Genomic DNA, 21,781 nt, shown 5'->3' on the forward strand with positions numbered 1-21,781 from the left:
ATATATAATAATTATATGCAAACATGATGGAAAAAGATCAGTTAATGGATTTACAAGGCTGTGGGATGGACAAAAATGTTTTATCCATCTCTGATAATCCCAGGTCATTTGATCACGCAGGTTTTTTACGCATGATTAAACGTGGCCACAGGAAGAAAAAAAAAACTATTGTTCCCTCAACATAAGAAGTCATGGCAGAGCTGATTTTATACGGTCTATGGTCCTGTCTGATCTCGCACCCGTAGTAATTGACAGAAAAATCGACCCGTTATTTGACAGCAAGACTAAAATTCCATCCCCGACCTGAACCACACACGTATCCTCTTACATGAAGTAGACAAAACTCGTTTATTAATAGCCAACTTATGTTCAAATTGTTAATAACAGCGGTTTCGCTGTCAGTGCGGAGGCAACGTGCAAACAGTCATGCATCACACTTTGCCAGAGATAAAAACACATTTTATCTTTTTATCTGTGATCTTTTTATAGCCTTTAATCCTATTACCATGCAGATTATTAATTGTAACTATGGCAATGTCTGCACCATAATGGTTTAAAATGTACTTTCAATCTGGAATTTCAAATTTCAATCTGGAATTAAAAATAAAAATCAAATGTGCTGAAGTAAGTTGTCAGTCCTGTATTTGAATCTTTTATGGTTAGGTTCACAAACAGTACGGTTATTTTCAGGACTCTGCATTCTCAGAAATCCTGAGGTGGAGATATGAGCTGTGAAGGTTTTACATCCAGTCACTGTTCTCCACCCGGAGCTGCTCCTGTCAAATTTTGACTTAAATGCTCCCCAAAATTTGGGGGCGGTTAAAGGGATAGTTCACCAAAAAATGACCCTCATGTCGTTCCAAACCCGTAAGACCTCCGTTCATCTTCAGAACACAGTTAAAGATATTTTAGATTTAGTCCGAGAGCTCTCATTCCCTCCATTGAAACTGTGTGTACGGTATACTGTCCATGTCCAGAAAGGTAAGAAAAACATCATCAAAGTAGTCCATGTGACATCAGAGGGTCAATTAGAATTTCTTGAAGCATCGAAAATACATTTTGGTCCAAAAATAACAAAAACTACGACTTTATTCAGATTTGTCTTCTCTTACGGTCTGTTGTGAGAGAGAGTTCAAAACAAAGCAGTTTGTGATATCTGGTTCACGAACGAATCACTCAATGTAACTGGATCTTCTTGAACCAGTTCACCAAACCAAACTGAATCGTTTGAAATGGTTCGCGTCTCCAATAAGCATTAATCCACAAATGACTTAAGCTGTTAATGTGGCTGACACTCTCTCTGAATTAAAACAAACCAATATCCCGGAGTAATTCATGTACTCAAACAGTACACTGACTGAACTGCTGTGAAGAGAGACCTGAACATCAACACCGAGCCGAGCCAGATAACAAACAAAAGACTGTCTCGTTCTCATGGACTCTTTTAGACAGAAAACCCTCGGACTAAATCTAAAATATCTTAAACTGTTTCTGAAGATGAACGGAGCTCTTACGGGTTTGGAACAACATGAGGGTGAGTTATTTATGACATAATTTTTGGGTGAGCTATCCCTTTAAGGAAAATTTGATGGATGAACTTGTGGCTTAGTTGACTTCACCATCATGGATATTATTTTGATCACTGTTGCTATGGCTACTGGTAAGGAATACAGCATTTAAGATGCCAGTCTATGTTGCTGTGTCAATGCAATATTTAAAAACTTACACCTGTAAGTAAATGTGGTTGTCAATTCCAAAAACTGACAGTGTGAATGTAACCTTTAAGTGGCATTTTGTGTATGTAATATTATATATAATATACTTCTTCAATATCATATAGACTGTGAGGTGGGGTCTCTTGGGCAACAACCCAGAGCATCCTAGCAATGCACACAGTAGTATGCTAAAAACCAGTCAGATCACAGGACTGCGACGTCAACTTTTGCACTGACAAGCACCATTCAAATGTGTGTTAAAAATGTAAAGCAATTAAAAACTGAGACTTTTATTTCTACTGCATTTGTGTGTGTGGGATTTTGTAGTGTTTTCACTCAATAAACCCATCACAGTGTGTTGTGCAAATATTAAAAACACTTACATGCATTTCCTTGTTTATTTTCTTTTGTCCAGAAATCATTTTCTCTGGTGATCGAGGCTCTGGACCATGACAATGAAACATCAGAGGCAGGTATGATGATGATACGTGTATGTGTGTCTGTGACAAAAAAAAAAAAAAAATAAAACATCTATGAATAATATGTGGCCTCAGAGAAATGATTTGTAGTAATATAATAACAGAGAGAAAGAATGAAAAGAAGGACATTGCCAACAACAGACAGCCAATCCGTATTTACCCCTCATGCTGTCTTCTGGGGATTACAAGAGAACCGAGTAATGCACAGGGTCAGTCTCCATGACTCTTTCATTTCCTGTGCTGCTTTCTGATTGTTTCTCCTTATAATTGACTGAAAATATGTTGCTGGGTTTTGCACACACACAATCACACTCACTGATTATGTCTGCATGCAATGGTGGACTATTTAATGAATAAATTGCACACATGTGCATGCTTCAGACAACAGTGAGATACATTTTAATCACTTGGATATTTCCCCTTTATTTCCATTAATAACCAAACTTAATTTGTCTCACAAACATGCAGACGCATCTACTTATCTCATTTTTCTCCTTTTCTTGCATTCTTATTCTTATTTATTTTCTCTTCTTCCCCTTTGTATCTCTGCTAGATCTATTTCTCTCCTCTCGCTTAATCTCACGTTCTCGTTGCCCTCCAGCTCCTGTCATGTCCTTTCATTTATTTTATCCATCCCTTCTCTAGTTCACTGGATTTACAGCTTGTCTCTGGTGAGGTGAGGCTTAGGGTGGGCCGATCCCAGAGTCAAATTAACGTTAGTTTGGAACTGTAGAGCCGTTTTTTGCCCCCTGCAAGCTTTGGATTATAATACAGCCATCTTTCTGAGTGCCATATACAGTATTGTTCAAAATGATAGCAGTACAATGTGACTAACCAGAATAATCAAGGTTTTTCGTATATTTTTTTATTGCTACGTGGCAAACAAGTTACCAGTAGGTTCAGTAGATTCTCAGAAAACAAATGAGACCCAGCATTCATGATATGCACGCTCTTAAGGCTGTGCAATTGGGCAATTAGTTGAATTAGTTGAAAGGGGTGTGTTCAAAAAAATAGCAGTGTGGCATTCAATCACTGAGGTCATCAATTTTGTGAAGAAACAGGTGTGAATCAGGTGGCCCCTATTTAAGGATGAAGCCAACACTTGTTGAACATGCATTTGAAAGCTGAGGAAAATGCGTCGTTCAAGACATTGTTCAGAAGAACAGCGTACTTTGATTAAAAAGTTGATTAGAGAGGGGGAAACCTATAAAGAGGTGCAAAAAATGATAGGCTGTTCAGCTAAAATGATCTCCAATGCCTTAAAATGGAGAGCAAAACCAGAGAGACGTGGAAGAAAACGGAAGACAACCATCAAAATGGATAGAAGAATAACCAGAATGGCAAAGGCTCAGCCAATGATCACCTCCAGGATGATCAAAGACAGTCTGGAGTTACCTGTAAGTACTGTGACAGTTAGAAGACGTCTGTGTGAAGCTAATCTATTTTCAAGAATCCCCCGCAAAGTCCCTCTGTTAAAAAAAAGGCATGTGCAGAAGAGGTTACAATTTGCCAAAGAACACATCAACTGGCCTAAAGAGAAATGGAGGAACATTTTGTGGACTGATGAGAGTAAAATTGTTCTTTTTGGGTCCAAGGGCCACAGGCAGTTTGTGAGACGACCCCCAAACTCTGAATTCAAGCCACAGTACACAGTGAAGACAGTGAAGCATGGAGGTGCAAGCATCATGATATGGGCATGTTTCTCCTACTATGGTGTTGGGCCTATTTATCGCATACCAGGGATCATGGATCAGTTTGCATATGTTAAAATACTTGAAGAGGTCATGTTACCCTATGCTGAAGAGGACATGCCCTTGAAATGGTTGTTTCAACAAGACAATGACCCAAAACACACTAGTAAACGGGCAAAGTCTTGGTTCCAAACCAACACAATTAATGTTATGGAGTGGCCAGCCCAATCTCCAGACCTTAATCCAATTGAGAACTTGTGGGGTGATATCAAAAATGCTGTTTCTGAAGCAAAACCAAGAAATGTGAATGAATTGTGGAATGTTGTTAAAGAATCATGGAGTGGAATAACAGCTGAGAGGTGCCACAAGTTGGTTGACTCCATGCCACACAGATGTCAAGCAGTTGTAAAAAACTGTGGTCATACAACTAAATATTAGTTTAGTGATTCACCGGATTGCTAAATCCCAGAAAAAAAAAATGTTTGTACAAAATAGTTTTGAGTTTGTACAGTCAAAGGTAGACACTGCTATTTTTTTGAACACACCCCTTTCAACTAATTGCCCAATTGCACAGCCTTAAGAGCGTGCATATCATGAATGCTGGGTCTTGTTTGTTTTCTGACAATCTACTGAACCTACTGGTAACTTGTTTGCTACGTAGCAATAAAAATTATACTAAAAACCTTGATTATTCTGGTTGGTCACATTGTACTGCTATTATTTTGAACAATACTGTAGCTTTAACAAGCTTTAAAAAAGTTCATCCTGACCTATTATGAACTTGAAAAATACTTGAGAGAGAAAGAGCGAGAAAGGTTTAAGGACACAATTATTGCTCAGTTTCGCATTTATTTAATCGTCTCCGAGGCGTCTTCTGTCCTGGGTTGTGCACCATTAAGAATTAAATGTAGAATGACTTTAAAGTGCAAATCAGTTACAGAATTTGAAATAAGCAAATATGTTGGAAAATTGGAATCTGTATTTTTATTCATGTCAATATAAATGCAATGGAGTAAAACCCAGTCAAAAAGATAAAAAGATAAGAAAAAATTTCATATGATTACTGAAAGTGTGATTTTAATAACATATTTAGCACGTCTGGTAAGAATTATCTATAAAGATATATTCATAGAACTTATTCATGGAATATTTAATATATTTAAATGTAGTGTAATGAACATGTCTAATGATCCTAATTTTCTATATTTAAAATAATGTGGACATTTTGTGGTTTTCTATGGCTGGTGTTTTAATGGTTGTATTAATTTAATATGCACACATCCAAAAATACTGTCATATACGCGCAAGACCAAGAAAAGGCACAAAAAAGCAAAATAATAAATAAATAAATAAATAAATAAAGTAACTTCAGTAAACAAGTTACCACATTAAACTGTACTGGAGCATATGTAGCCATGTACCAATGTTTTTTTTTTTTTTTTTTTTGCTTTGGTTTGTTGTGGTAGTTGTTTTGTTTAGTTAAGAAACAAATGTAAAAACTCAATTCAAAATTAACTGTCAATTGTTTTTGAATTGCAATTCAGTAATTTCTTACTGGTCAGTCCAATGCAAATTCCAGTCCAGCATCTTGTGGGACAGGACCAATTAAATTCAAATTCACACTCATGAATTAAACAGGAGCTCTGCTGTTGTCATTTACATCTCTAATGGACTGAATGTTTAAATGGACCACAGCACTAATTACTGACTGTGCTTACACTGCAGTCCATTAATAAAGGAGGACAAGACCATCATTTTCAGATCTGTGTGAATGAAACTGCCTAACGTGCCCCCAATCCTTTTTGGGGTCACTGTATGCACTTGATATGTTTATTTTAAAAGCTGGTGTGGGGATGCTAAGATAACGTATCTGTGTTTGAACACCTTCACTCTTCTCTGTTTTCATACCTTTGTTTTTAAGCCCAGATGATCTCATCTGTTAGGCAGATTTTTCTCTTTCTAGAGCACTTTGTGAAAGATTATGCACTATGTAACAGGCAAACAGTCTCTCTGGTAAACCTCTTATACAGGAGGGATAAAAGGGAGAGACAAATGAATGAATGCAATGTCTCATAAAGCCTCAAATCACATGTCAAGCTCTATCAACAGTCGTTTGTTAATTACCACAGAGAATACATTGGACCAAAAAAAAAAAAAAAATGCTGAATGTTGAAATTATTATTATTTTTTTTTACTTTTTGTTCAAATGAAAATCTTTTGATCAAATAAATGCAGCATTGGTGAGGATAAGAGAATTCTTAAAGAGAGAGAGATAAAAAAAACAAACACATTAATACATTTTGCAGATCCCAAACATTTGAATAGTAGTGTATAGTGTTTAATATTAGTTACTGTTTAATAATGTTGTGGTTTTATTTTTAAAATGCCTTTGTTTTTGTATGATTAATGCTTGTCCACATGTACTTCTATTGTAAGTGCTTTACTATAATAGCAGTTTTTGCTTGCTTTTTAAAAAACGAAGGGACTGTCAATTTGAGCTGTTGACTTAATAACAATAATACAATGTATTTAATGAATTTACATTTAATGCTTAAAATTTATCATTCCTTTAAGATCCAGTCTTTTTTGTTGGCAAATATCATCTGATGTCCTTTAGGGGGAAAATAAGCTTTTTGTTTATTAATTTATTTTAATAAATTATTACTCTGACTGTCCCCAGGTAGGCAGGAATTAATAGAGCGAGTGCTGCTGTCCTCCATGCTGAATCCAGGTGAGCAGTGGCAGCCCTTCCGCCATCACGGCCGAACATTCACTCTGGAATACCGCTTGCGATTCCGCTGCGATGGCAATTACTACGGCCCACTCTGCAACAAATTCTGCCGAGCACGAGATGACTTTTTTGGCCATTTTAACTGTGATCCTTCTGGTATTAAAGTGTGTAAGGAGGGCTGGACTGGAGCAGAGTGCACACAAGGTGAGTGGCTCCAGCACATGGTCTTCACGTACCGTGGTCTTTAGCCTATTCACACACAAACATAACAACTGATTTTTTTTAAGCTCCGCCCACCTTGATTGCTCACTCAAACAAACTTTAGCCTACAGAATGTTGTTTGAGGTTGTGTGGTCATGAAGTGAAACATTCGTTATTCTATTCTATTATGATATATGACAAATCTAGGCTTATTTCAAAGGAATACTAATTCAGTTCTACAAATGTATTATTATATTATATGTGTTATATTATATCTTGCAGTTTGCAAAGTAAAAACGTGTTCTGCGTGACTTATTCTGTCCTTAAATGTCAATTACACTACAGGATTATTTATTCACATGCTTTTCCAACATTCCATTGAGGCCAAATCCGTTTTCCAGCAGAGAATGACTTTAGGGAGAGAGAAATGTCTCCCCTGAGAGGATCAAGGAAGAGAACTTATTACCACCATATCCTAAGTCAAAACATTTAGCTAGCATTATATTAACAATAGTCAAGCAAGAAGAGCATCACATCAAGACCTGTTGCATTTGGCAATGGATTATGTGTCCATTTGAAAGTTTTTTCTAATTCTCTAATTCAGTGTTATTGAAATGATCCTCTGTACCTGTAAGATGTCTGTAGTGAATAATTTTGATAATCATATCACTAATCTGAGTCAACCGTCTGTGTGCATGCGTAGCGGTGTGCAAGCAGGGATGTCACATGGACCACGGCTCCTGCAATCGGCCCGGAGAGTGCAAGTGAGTCTGTCCAGGTTTCAGAAATATCACACCCCCTCTGATGCATGCCATATTCAGTACTTGCTTTTGTTTGTGTCTTTTTCTCACTTCCTTGTCTGCTGTGACCTCTCTTTCTCTGTAGATGTCATTACGGCTGGAAGGGTGATCTGTGCGATGAGTGCGAGACGTTTCCTGGCTGTGATCACGGCACTTGCACTGAACCCTGGAAGTGTGTGTGTGACACAAATTGGGGCGGCCTGCTCTGTGACAAAGGTGAGATGACACCTGCAACACAAGGAAATGTGGATGACATTTTGTTGTCCTTAGCTGTAGCTGTAATATATGTGCATATTTAATGACAGCAGACAGAGGCCGATTTCTACAGAGAAATAATTTACATGTACAGTACACTACCTTCCAAAAGTTTCTAAAAATACATTTTCAGCAGAAATAACTCCAATTCCTCCGACGATCCCTCAGATATCATTCTGATACTGATTCGCAAGAAACATTTATTTTGATGATCAGTGTTGAACACAGTTGTGCTGCTTAATAATTTTTTTTTTGTTTTGTTTTTTTGTGTGTGTGTGTGGAAACTATGATACACCATGAGTTTCAGGAGTCTTTGATGAATAGAAAGTCCAAAGGACAAAATTAGTTTGAAAAAGAACAAACTAAAATAACATTTTAAATATCTTTACTGTCACCTTTGAGCAATGTAATACTTCCTTGCTGAATAAAAGTATTCATTTTATATATTTTTTACATAAAATAAAATAAAATAAAAATTATCACTGACCCCAAACTTTTATAATGAACTTTTAGAATTAATGAATTATTAGGGAAAGATATGATATATATAAGTTTAATTTGAGACAGGTGGCTGGAGTAGCTCTGCAGCTCATAAGAAATACTACCTGACAGATGTCAATAAAATAGGAAAACACTTATTTGATCTGAATCTGCCCGTCAATCATTTTGTGCAGGACTGGTGACAACACCTTTGCAGGGCAGGATTTTGGAGAGAGAAATAATGAAGTAATGTCATATTGAAAATGAAAAGTGGTAAACATATTTTATCACATGCCCAAAAAAGTCATTTGATTAATTGATTCCAACGCATGCTGACCGCTTACTGTATAGTCAACATTTGTGTAAATAATCCACACGTGGGGATTTGTTAGGGCTTTGTAGAGGTGTAAGCCGATGCTCTTGGGTAAACAAAACGTGAGCCGTGAGGTGGAGACTAAAACAGACTCTTATATTCAGCGGTTATGTGAATGGCACTTTCTCACCCTCACACACACACACACACACACACACACACACACACACACACACACACACACAGACACACACTCCCCACTAAACTCAGATCTCAGGAGCCATTCTGCAACCTGCATCATTTTCCACCATTTTTAATTTGTGTGTCTATTTGTATGTTGTGGTTATAATTCTTCCAGTTAAGCATGCTTGTGTGTTGTGGGTAAATCTTCAGGAAACAATCCATTTGAATATAACTCATCCCTTCAAGCATGACCTTGTAGGAATTCTTGGTTAGAGTTTGCATTATTTATGAAGTAAACTACGTTTAAACAAACTCTGAGACGTCAAACTCAAATTTGTGTCTAGACCAAACTGGCATTTTGTGTAACCCCATGAGTCTGAGCTTGCAGTAATTGTTTAGAAAATAATTTTCCTATACAAGCAACCGTTCTCAGTGTTAAATGTACATTTAAGGGAGCTCTTATACATTTATATTAACAAATGGATGGAAAGAGGGGTGAGAGTGCAGGTCACATGTGTTCTTATTACTGATGTTGGTATATTGTATTGCTGGAAGTGGTGGCATGTGGACCAGGTTTGGATCTCGTCTGTTTTCACATAGCTGTCAGTACTGTTTGAGACAGTTTAAAATTGAATAATGATTTTTCTTTCATATCATGTAATAATGATCTGTATGTGTTTGTGTATAGCTGTTTTTATATAATTTCAGTAGGAAAACAGTGCTCTGAATCATGTGGCTTAAGTTGACTTAAATGGTGATACATTTGGATTGGTTTTGTACTTACCAAAAGTTTTTTATTTCTTATGCCAACAAAGATCAACATTCATAATCCAGTGTATTACCATAATATAACATCTTGATGAAACAGGATATTTAACAGGAAAAAAAAGAAGTGTGACAGGACTCGATTTTATCTATAAGGAGTTGATTGAATCATGAAAAGTGAACGTTTGGTACTAAATTTTGCAGCCACCACTACAAACCGCTGTGTTGGTTGAAACTGAAGTTGCTCCACTGCTAAAGCATGGTAATAAGTGTGCTCAATAAGTGTTGTCAAATTTTTGCTCTTAGCCTCACAAAACAACACTACAGTACTAGGATATCTACAGATGCGGCAGCCCCTGATCATGAGGATTCTCTCTGACATTTAGTGGAACATTGTCAGTTACATCAACTCAAAATGCCCAAATACACTGAGGGGGGGCAACCTATCCCATACATAAATTAAAACACTTTTTATAGAAACCTACAGTGTTCAGCTCATGTGAGTGTACACCATTCAGTTGACTCTTTACAACAGCACAGTCTTAATGCATTAAACTTTTTATATTAGCACTGAACTATTGAATGGAATTTTGATTTATTGTTGTCTAAAACTGATTTTGCTCTATAAAACATCTTTCTCTCTCTTGTATACAGATCTGAATTATTGTGGTAACCATCAGCCATGCAAGAATGCTGGTACTTGTACCAACACTGAACCCAATGAGTACCTGTGTGTGTGCAAGGAGGGTTTCCGTGGCCGTAATTGTGACATCGGTGAGATGATCTCCAAACAGAATAGATCTTTACAGTAAGCACCTCTGTCACAGTGGTGATAGCACAGGGGATGTGAAGCAGATTATAAATGTGTATCGCTTCTTCTCGTCCCCTTAATAGTGGAGCACACCTGTCTCTCTTCTCCATGTGAGAATGGTGGAACGTGTGTTGAAGACCCAACAGGCTTCAGCTGCGTGTGTGCACCGGGCTGGACGGGACCCTCCTGTGCCTCCGGTAGCTAAACATATAAATGCACACACACCTGCACAGACTGCAGTCAGCACCAAGGGAAGCTGTTATTTCCTGTACTGGAGCCAGTTTTAGTCAGATCTACACCAAAATAATGCTCCTTAACTGGAGCGCAAACTATCAGCAATCACACCCACATGCACATCTAGGATGCACAGATAGATAGATAGACAGACAGACAGACAGAGACAGATAGATAGACAGACAGAGATAGATGGACAAACGTAGGGAAAGACGGACGGACAGACAGAGACAGAGAAAGATAGATAGACAGACAGAGATAGATGGACAAACGGACGGAAGGACGGACGGACAGACAGAGACAGAGAAAGATAGATAGACAGACAGAGATAGATGGACAAACGGACGGACAGACAGAGATAGATAGATAGACAGACAGACAGAGATTGATGGACAAACGTACGGAAGGACGGACGGACAGACAGAGACAGAGAAAGATAGATAGACAGACAGACAGAGATAGATGGACAAACGGACGGACAGACAGAGATAGATAGATAGATAGATAGATATACAGACAGAGATGGATGGATGGATGGATGGATGGATAGACAGACAGACAGAGACAGACAGATAGACAGACAGAGATACATGGACAAACGGACGGACGGACAGACAAAGACAGATAGATAGACAGAGAGACAGAGATGGATGGATGGATGGATGGATGGATGGATTGATTGATGGATAGACAGACAGACAGAGACAGACAGATAGACAGACAGAGATAGATGGACAAACGGATGGACGGACGGACAGACAGACAGAGATAGATAGATAGATAGACAGACTAAGATGGATGGATGGATGGATGGATGGATGGATGGATAGATGGACAAATGGACGGACGGACGGACAGACAGACAAAGAAGGATGGATGGATGGATGGACGAACGGACAGAGACATATAAATAGATAGACATTCAGACAGACAGACAGAGATGGATGAATGGATGGACAGAGACAAAACAGATAGATAGACAGACAGACAGACAGACAGACAAAGACAGATAGACAGATGGGTGGATGGATAGATGGACGGACGGACGGACAGAGACAGAGACAGAGACAGAGACAGACAGACAGACAGAGACAATTAAATAGATAGACACTTAGACAGACAGACAGAGATGGATGGATGGACAGAGACAAAAACAGAGATAGATTTATAGATAGATAGATAGATAGATAGATAGATAGATAGATAGATAGATAGATAGATAGATAGATAGATAGACAAACAGACATTCAGACAGACAGTGATGGATGGATGGATGGATGGATGGATGGACAGAAACAAGATACAGTTGATGGATGGATAAAGATAGATGATAGACATATAGATAGAAAGGAGGATAGTAGATAGAATAGATGGACAGACAGATAGATGGATGGATGGACAGATGAGTAGATTTAAAGGCAGTAAAATCCCATGATGAGACAGAGAACATGTTCTTTTCGTTTGCAGCTTTGTTGCGGTGTGACTCCAATCCCTGTGGACATGGGGCCACGTGTCAAGAGACGCCGCAAGGTTTCCAGTGTCTGTGTCCTCCGTTTTGGACTGGCAGAACCTGCCAGCTCGGTAAGTATTGAGAGATAGACTCTAGCTTCACCTGTCCTGAGCTGTTCATACATGTCCGCACATGTCTAGCTTGGCCTTACGCTCGTATCCATCCGCAGCCTCACCTGACGAAACCTGCCTCTACCTGCCTAAACTTGTCACAGTCTGTTTTTACCTGTCTGGAATGAGAACACCTGTTCTTTCGTGTTTATGCTCATGTTTCTCACCTCACCCTCAGGTTACATGGACTAGAAAGACACCAAGGAATTAAATCTAAGAAACCCTGTAAAAAATATTACAGAAACCATGACAACACCACCATGTTTGCCATTTAAAACCACCAAATCATGACAATCTTTTCCAGAGATGGGAAACTCAGCTTTCTGGGGAAAGTAAATACATCTTGTTTTAATAAACTCCATATCAGCACAAGCCACATTGAAAACATTCAGCAGCATCATCGCTCCACTGACCGTTATCCATTAAACCACATCAGACAATTTCATGCTACAGTGTGCAGTGGATTTAATTGCTGAATGAAGAGGACCTGTGATTGGATCCATCACTGATTTTGTGGACTGCTGGGAGAGGTTCTCTCACACTCCATTGCCCCGAGGCTCAAATCAGCTGTGGCTCTCTGGAGTGTATCAGTCTCTCTGAACTGTTGACACTCTGGGAAATGCAGTCATGTGTCACAGTGACACCTCAGAAAACAGCTGTTAGCGTCAGCACGAAGAGATCTGTCTGTGAGAGTGAGATGTGTTTGACCAGAGGCATAAAGAGATGGCAGCTGTGGGTAGAGCTAATATTTTCTGCAGTGTTTTATTAATAATAATTTAAGTGAGAACCTAAGAGTCAGATTGTCCTAATTACTAAAATATACACTCACACTCAAAAAAAAAAAAAAAAAAAAGCCTTGGCGAGCACAAGACACTTATTTTAAAAACAATTAAAAATCTTAATGAAACCAAACCTTTCAAAGGTAGTTAATATTATAAAACAAATCTTAGTCTATTGATTGAATGAGCCATGTTGACTGTGGTGATGGCACAATTCAATTTTTAATTTGTTAATTTAATTGGCAAGTAAATTATTTTAGACTCGTTTGGCTAATTAAAAAATTAAGTAATTTCTTGTAATAATAGTTTATAATTATCATGCAATTTTTTAAATATTATTTCTATTTCCCTTGTACCAAAGAGCATCCTTTAGCCATGGTAACCTCACTCTCAGCTACCTATTTTTATTTTTCAAATACTATGTGAAACTTCATTATGTGCATAATTTACTGGCATCTTTGTATAATTTTGGAAATAACATTGGTTAGTTTGCATCCAATCTTAAATAAATTGTCTTAACTGTTGTCAGTCCTGAAAAAGATGCTTAAATTTGTGGTGGATGTTACTTTCACTTCATTAGTTATAGTGGAAATTGGAGGTCAAGTCGAGTGCATAGCAGTGTGGGACACACTACCCAGCTCATTATGTTTTGTTGTATTCTGCACATTGTGGCAAATAAAGAAGGCCATCCGGGTATTGCATTTCATGAAATTTTCATACAATACCAATTAAATTTATGATGTACTGCAGATATAGTAGGATGGTGGTATGAAAACATAGCCTCACTTCATCACTGTGCTTCTTTCCTCTTCTTCAGACACTAATGAATGTGAGACTGGCATGTGTGTCAATGCCCATTCCTGTCGTAATCTGATTGGAGGATATTTGTGTGACTGCCTTCCCGGTTGGTCGGGACCAAACTGTGACATTCGTGAGTATTAGATGTGGTTTTAACAGAACCAAAAAAAATATATATATATATACTTGATTTAACTTAAAATTAAACATGACCGTTTCAGTGGTGGTGGGAAACGACTTTAGGATGAACTCGTTGTGAATTTGTTCCTAATGCGGGCTGCTCACACAGTCATTGCAGATTCATACTTTATTGATGAATGTAGTTAGCTTGTCTCTTTCTTCAGTAAAACTTGTGGCTTTCCTCTTGGTTGGCTATTTAAATATCATCTATTCAACAGGGAACGGTAGCTGCCAGGGATTGTGTCTAAATGGAGGACACTGCAAGGTAAGGTGTGATTCACCCCAATAAGCTTATAATTGCACCTCGAAGATGAGAAGTCTCTTTGAGGTTTAAGTATTTCTCCTTCAGTACAGCTCACCTGTGTGTTGCATGTGCAGGACTCTCAGTGTGTGTGTTTGCCGGGGTTCTCTGGTAAACTGTGCCAGACAGCAGTAAACGCCTGTGACAGCAACCCTTGTGTAAACGGAGGGCAGTGTGAGGAGCGTCAGGGAGGCAGAGGCATGTTCTGCAGCTGCCCGCTGAGATACACTGGCACCTACTGTGAGGTGAGAGATGGCTGCTTTCTCTTCACCAGCTCAGAACGCTTAACGATCACATGAAGAATAAAATAGAATATGGAATGAGAATACTTGATTTTAGCACACATCCTCACAATCTCTGGCTTGCAGCAGATTGGCGGTTGGAGGGGAGTGGTTAAGGATATTCTGCCCAAAGGAACGTATTTCCAGAAGGGAAGCACATTTTCAGAATTTGACTAAAGATTACAAAGATTTTTTTTTCTTCTTCTGTGAATTAATTATTCATCACAAAACTAGTAACAAATTAAACAGGTTAGTCTTCATTTTGCTGGTTGGTTCGCCTAAATAAAGACAATTGTGCCGTTATTTACTCATCCTGTAGACTCGTCTTTAAAGCTTAAGATTCATTCTGATTGCTTGGAAAAGAGTAAATCATTTTTTTTTTATGTACACAATTCTCTTTTGGTTCTCCACTGAAAAAGAAAAGAAAAAGAAAAGTCATAGAGGTTTAGAACAACAAACTACTCATTTAAACCACAGATATGACTCTTATGTTACTGTTGACTGGAATACTCTTCACATCTAAAAAAAAAATTCTGAATATATTTTCAAACACTAGGCATCATACACTTTGTGATTTGGTTTCAGAGAAAAACTAGGCATCATACACTAAACGACTGAGGATCACACATTACCAGACTTTCAAGTTCTTCTGAACTCAACAAATCCATGCAGAAACGTGCCTTATTTCTAGAAAATTGGCTCAAAATATCAAATATCTAAAATATATATTCAAACTAGATGGAATAAAAAAAGAAAATAATAAATAAAAAATTCTGCCTGTGTCCATCATACACAACACAATTTTCTAAGAAATCTGTAAACTCCCATTGACTAAAATCTGCAGACTGGCTCTGACTTTCTGCAACTATCATCAGCCAATCTAGACTGCAAATCTGGGCAAAAGTCGTGGAGTGTATTCCAGTTTTTACATTGTTCAAATTTACGTCATTCAAAATCTAACCGACAGCGATGACAGCACTGCATATTGGCATGCTCAATTGTGAATTTTTTCCCTTACATTTGTGCATATTTACATACTGCATGTTAATTCCTATTTAAATTCTTGCATCTATTAAGTAATCTACATTACAGCTAAATATGACTAATATTATTTTTCTGCATTGCAAACACTAATATAGCATGGAAATGCTGCTCTAGTTTGTAATATTGTATTTTATGCTTAGCTTCTTAATTTATCAGTATGAAAACTCGTGTCAGCAGCAAAATTAATCACATGTCTTATACCTCAGGTGGAACTGGATCTTTGTAATCCCAACCCCTGCCCGAAGGGGGAGCCATGCCTTAGTACAGAAGGAGGCTACAAGTGCACCTGTCCCGAGGGTTACTTTGGAAATGAGTGCCTGAGCCTGAAGAGTCCCTGTCATGGACCCCATTGCCAAGGTTAGGAGCCTAAATATTGAAACATGGTGGCACATAAAGATATGAATGTAAAATGGTGTTGGAATGATCTTTCTCTGCCTCTCTTTCAATCTAGGTGCAGTGTCAGACCCAGGTGGAGGTGGGTTCGGTATTTATATGGTGTTGGTGGGTGTATTGTCCCTGATTGTGTCAGGCAGCTGCTCTGTGTGCGCACTACTGCTGTCCCGCCTGCACCACCGCCACCGGACCAAAGCGCAGCTACGTACTTATGTGTCTGAGGACAACGCCATTAACAACCAGCGGCAGTTCTGCACTCTCATCCGTAACCTTGATCACAGCGTGGCACTGCTGCCTCCTGCCCAAACAGTGCCCACATCAGTGCCCACGTCAGTGATCTGCAGTGAAGAGATTGAACTTACACTTCCTCCCTCACCTGTGCCCTCTCCAGCTCTAAAACCAGCCCACGGGCCAAAGCTGGACATTTCCAATCGCGAACGGGAAAAACTAAACCGTTTCCACTATGCAGAGAATCAGGAACTGGAGGTGTGACCGCACTTTGACCACTGGGAAGGATTCTGACTTCTTGCTTCAGAGGGTCTGTCGGGTTTGATGTATCTTAATCAACCTCTGCTGGTGAACCTTGACCCCTGAGCTTTGCTTTATAGAGAGGGCTCAAACTTGGAAGGGAATTATTGGCACAGTCACAGGCGGAAGAAACTGTACGGACAGACAGGGTCCAAAATTATAACACATTGTCAACGCTGGGTAAACTGAGAATATTTAACAGCCATACATTTTTCTAATCAATCATGAAACTGTGTATTATTATCTGAATTATTCAACTTTTTTAATTAGATGAAATTGCACTATTACAAAAACGTGAGTAATATCATAACATGGCATCAAAAAAAAAATTTGTTGTCATTGTCATAAATTCTAGTTAATAAGTTGTCCTAGGACACGCGAGTCGCGACTTATTTAGTAGACTGTTTGATTTTTAATCAAATAATTACATCAAAGAGGATGAGATTATTGTTTGTATAATGCGATTTAAAACATTCATTTCAACATCCACTTTATTTACCCCAAAGCCATTTTACGCACATTTTGCACTTGGTGAGTGTTTATTTTGGACCCTGTCTATTTTGAAAGAACGGCAAGTTTTTTTAAGCCCAGCGATTCAACTTCTTTGAATCCTGGATATTTAACTGTATTTTATTGTGTTTACACGTGTGCCCTACATATTTGTACACATTTGTTTGATTGTGAATGTGCGTGTGTTTATGAGCGTGTAAAGCCGAGTTCAGACTGCACGATTTTCAAAGTAGTCAGGTCACTGTTCTTTTCACACTGCATGACTATCTTAGCCAGCATTCAGTCACTGCTGTGTTCACACTGCACGATGGATCGGCGACAGAAGGTTTCACACTGCATGACTTTACAATAGGAAGAATTGCCGACAGCTCTGTCTGGCGCGCAAACTACATTTCACAACCAAACACCCGCGAGATGGGACAAGGAAACAATGCGATATCACACGTGCAAGACCGGAGTTTTCATGTGAGACTGGGATAGCTCAGATGAAATGTCAAACAGACACGGGTGCTCCTGCTAAATTTATACTAATGTATCTTCCATTTCATGGATCCAAATAGACCGAGAAGAAAGCCTTTTTCTGAAATGAAGCCATGCTTGCTGATATTGTGGTTTATAACTCCTCGCTGAACTCCCCGCTGCTCTGTATCTTGCTCTCTCATTGGCTGTGGGTCAGCACAGATGTAGTTTTCAGGCAGAACACTTTTCAGACAGCAAGATTTTGTATCGCCGACAGGTCCAGATATCAAGGGCATTGTCGACTGGTCGGCGATTCTCTCAGATCGCGTCTTTGCTCATTCACACTGCGTGTCTGAACTTGGCTTAAGAACAGTCTGAACAGAACAGTCTGCGTGTCTGAACTTGGCTTAAGTGTATATGTATGACTGTTTGTGGATAGTTTGCCATAAATTTCAACAAAGCCATGCACATTATAGCAGCTCCCTGAATTTTTGATACTTCTCTAAAAACAGTGTATTTGTGTCCGTGACTGACATTTGAAGGAATTATGTAGAAATTATAGCAGCGCCGTCTGAAAAAGTGCCAGGTGACATCCTTACAATCTCGCTAATTATTGCCATGTCATGTTGGAGATGTACAAGATGTATGATTTTTATAATACTTGGATGTATATAGCGCCATTGTACATATTCTGTACATATCAATTTAGCATTTTTGTATGCTGACTCCTTGCAAAAATTGCTGATTTAATTTCCTGTTTATGTCCTTATATTGTTATGTATTACTGACGCTTCCTTATTGTCTAATTGCCATTTGGTAATCTGTGTGAAGTCAAAAAAACAAACTTGGTCACAGAGCATATACCCCTTCAGCAGTTTACTGTATGTGTCATTTTGTTTGGATGGTTAAATTTAATAAACTTTTTACAGATTCATCTCTCATATGGTTTTACAGATTTTTTTTTACAGATTCATCTCTGATCTCTCATTAAAGTTTTCCTTTCTCTTTGGAGTGTTACAAGCTCTTTTTGCATAAAGAAAATCTGTAAAGTTCCAAAGACTAAAGTCATAATAGTTAAGAGTCGTCCACGCCCCCCTAAACGCCTTGTTTAAACGTGCCCCCACATGTCTACGTCACGATGTGAGAAGATTTGCATAATGCCACCCAAATGTTCACGCAAAGAAAGAAGGCGTAATCTCTGATTCTCTCTGTTGCCGCTGGCGCCATGTCGCTGTTTCGTTGTGAAAATAAAAAGTCTTAATATGGCCTTGGAAATCAGCGGTTAAGTTGTATTTACAACACTGTTCCAGAACAGTTCGACCCAAATATTGAGATGTGTGGAGTGCATTTTATGGAGGACTGTTTCCTGATCCTGGGAGAGAAAACTACAATGCCGACTATAAGTTCATTTACATATGTAAAGGATTTGATTATTCAAATGTAAGTTTTGAGCAGTTTAGATTAGCGATTGTTGTTTGTCGTTTCTCCAATAAAAAATGCAGACATTTTTTAGGTTTTATGTTTACGTGGTACAATGTCGACACATACATGTTTTACCAAATAAAAAGGACAGCACTTTTAGAGTTCATCCCACTATTTGATGTGAGCATAAGTATTGGAACAGTTGAATTTAAGGCAGATGTAAAATATTAAAAGCTAATATTTAGTTGCAGATCCCTTGCATGCAATCAGAGCAGTGAGTCTGCAACCCATAGACATCAACAGACTCTTGCTCTTATGCTTTGAAATGCTTTTCCCCAGCCTGTTGCTTGTTTTGGGGAGTTTTTGTCATTAGTCTCTTCTTCGGCTGATGAAAATTAATGTTCAGTTGGATTTAAATGTGGAGATTGATCTGGGCAATTTAAGACTTTACATTTCTTTGCCCTGATAAAGTCCTTGACTGAACTTGCAGGGTGTTTTGAGTCATTGTCCTGATCCAATATGAAGTGCTTTCTAATGAGTTTGGTGGCATTTTCTTGAATATTGGTAGAAAAAAAATCTGTACCCTTCCAAAATTCATTCTCCTACTGCCATCATACATTGTCATCATTAAAATGAAGAGGTCCTGTTCTAGAGACAGCCATGCATGCCCATGCCATGACAGCACCTCCACCAAGCTTTACAGATGAGGTTGTATGCTTAAGATCATTTGCAGTTCCCTTTTCTCTCCACACATTTGCTTTCCAATCACTTAGATAAAGGTTTATCTTTGTCTCATCGGTTCATCAACTCAGTTCCAAAACTCTACTGGCTCATATTTGTGAAGAATCTTGCCCTTCTGTTTTTGGTACTAATCAGAGGTTTGCATCTTGCCGTGTAGTTCTGTAATTCTTTGTCGAATTCTCCTGCGGTCTGTAGATTGACAGAGCATCATCCCTGCTTTCTGGAGGTTGTTGGTGATTTTACAAACATGTATTTTATGATTTGTCTGTCATCAATTATGGTTGTTTTACTCAGCCGATCGGGTCATTGCTGGTTGCTGATGTCACCGGTAGTTTCCAAACTCTTGATTTCTCCAAGCCCTTTGTTTTTCCTATAGTTCTAATTGACTTCCTCTTTCCTTTTAGCATCCTAATTGCTTGCTTTTCTTTCAGAGTTGGCTTCCCCGTCTTCATCCTTGTTTGTGTGCGTCATCATCGAATGCAAGACTTAGAATACAGAAGCAATGGATATAACCAATAAGACACATTCCCCGCTTTTAATATCTGAAGAATCGATGCAACAGGACACAGCTGAACTCTTAGAAAGTCCTGTGAGGCAACTGATCCAATACTTATGGTCACATCAGGTAGGGAGATGAAACTCTAAAAGTGCTGATTTTAGCTGGTAAAACATCTTTATGTTGAATCACCCAATAATAAAATGTGACATTCTGTAGTTTTGTCTCATATTCATCTTTTAATCATAGATTTATTGACCACAGCAAACAGAACAATTTTGTCTTTACTGTTCCAATACTTATGGAGGGCACTGTATGTCCCTACTGGATGCAACAAATGGCTTATTTGTAATGGGTTTTATGTTTTTTTTGTTGTGGCACCGTTGTTCTGACCAGGACACTAATCACAGTATGGTAAGGGGCATAACATTTCAGTCACACGCTTCAGGCATTCGGCCAATCACAATGCACTGAATAGCTGGCCAATCAGAGCACACCTCACTTTTCAGACCAATGAGCTTTGTAAAAACCACAATAAACACATTTCATTTCAGTACACAAAATACTGTTCTTTTAAGCAACGTAATTTGATGGGAGTGTAAAAAGTAGTGAAACAATTGTATTAAATTACAAATACTTAAAAGTTGGAGTATATAAGGCAAAAATATTCCACATTTAATTTGACAACCTACCTATATACATGCAAATAAAAATATTCTCAGTATTTATACCAAAACATTAAATTGCCTGTTTAAATGCAAGAAAATAATCTTTTTATATCAAAGAAATGTCAGAAAGATTAAAATTAGGATTACTTGTGTATTTTAAAATCTACATAAAATTGTAATGGAGTAAAGGTACATATAGTTATATTTCCGTGCAAATGTAGACGAGTACAAGAATTCAGTTTTATCAGAACTCGAGTGAAGTACAGATTCTGCAAAATATTACTTTTAGTATAGTTACACAGTTCTATCACATATACTTTAAACCACTGATTACACGTTTCATTTTCATGGTTCTCTCTTTTTTTTTATTATAATTGTACTTGATTTTATCATAAAAACAAGTAAACAGTAAAATGGTCTAGCGCTTTGTGAAATGGTAAAAAAAAAAAAAAAAAGCATTTGTTTTTGTAAAAATAGATCCAAAATAGTGATTCACTAACCTCACCTGTCCGCATGTACTGACATGCATTATATTAGCGTACAGGGAAAGTGAGTCAGATGTCAGCACAGAGTGAGAGTGCCAGACTCATGGGTATAACAAATGTGAACTTTAACCTCTTACAGACAGGGAATGGGTGGATATAACTCTTGCTTTCCTGTACCCACCCGTCCGTGAGGAAACATAGGAAGTTCAGTCCTCTTAAAACACAAAAGTGCGCACACTGTCATACACGTACAGTTATAAAGCTGGGATCCCCCTCCCTCCACACCTGCAGTGATTCAGGATACACAGCCCTATCCTCACTGCCTGCATTGTACTCAAGACCAGCAGCTCAGCATCTGAATTAGTATTCTTCCTGTCTTAGCTGTCAATTGTCCTTAACAGGGTGAGGTCACAGTGGC

At 38.3% G+C, this 21,781-nt stretch overlaps 1 protein-coding gene across 1 annotated transcript in view; it reads left to right on the forward strand.

The window, feature by feature from the left end:
* Positions 1-18,485, forward strand: part of LOC127934030 (protein jagged-1b-like) — a 49,483-nt gene extending 30,998 nt beyond the window's left edge. Inside the window, exons 3-14 of the mRNA XM_052531208.1 lie at positions 2,131-2,188; positions 6,566-6,820; positions 7,521-7,581; positions 7,703-7,833; positions 10,268-10,387; positions 10,508-10,621; positions 12,126-12,239; positions 13,875-13,988; positions 14,254-14,300; positions 14,414-14,581; positions 15,868-16,018; positions 16,113-18,485. Of these exons, the coding sequence (XP_052387168.1) occupies positions 2,131-2,188; positions 6,566-6,820; positions 7,521-7,581; positions 7,703-7,833; positions 10,268-10,387; positions 10,508-10,621; positions 12,126-12,239; positions 13,875-13,988; positions 14,254-14,300; positions 14,414-14,581; positions 15,868-16,018; positions 16,113-16,546 (1,767 nt within the window). The 3' untranslated portion in view covers positions 16,547-18,485. The remainder of the gene's footprint in view (positions 1-2,130; positions 2,189-6,565; positions 6,821-7,520; positions 7,582-7,702; positions 7,834-10,267; positions 10,388-10,507; positions 10,622-12,125; positions 12,240-13,874; positions 13,989-14,253; positions 14,301-14,413; positions 14,582-15,867; positions 16,019-16,112) is intronic.
* Positions 18,486-21,781: the final 3,296 nt, after the last annotated feature.

This window comes from Carassius gibelio, chromosome A18 (genome assembly GCF_023724105.1).
Source record: "Carassius gibelio isolate Cgi1373 ecotype wild population from Czech Republic chromosome A18, carGib1.2-hapl.c, whole genome shotgun sequence".
In the NCBI taxonomy this organism is placed as follows: domain Eukaryota; kingdom Metazoa; phylum Chordata; class Actinopteri; order Cypriniformes; family Cyprinidae; genus Carassius; species Carassius gibelio.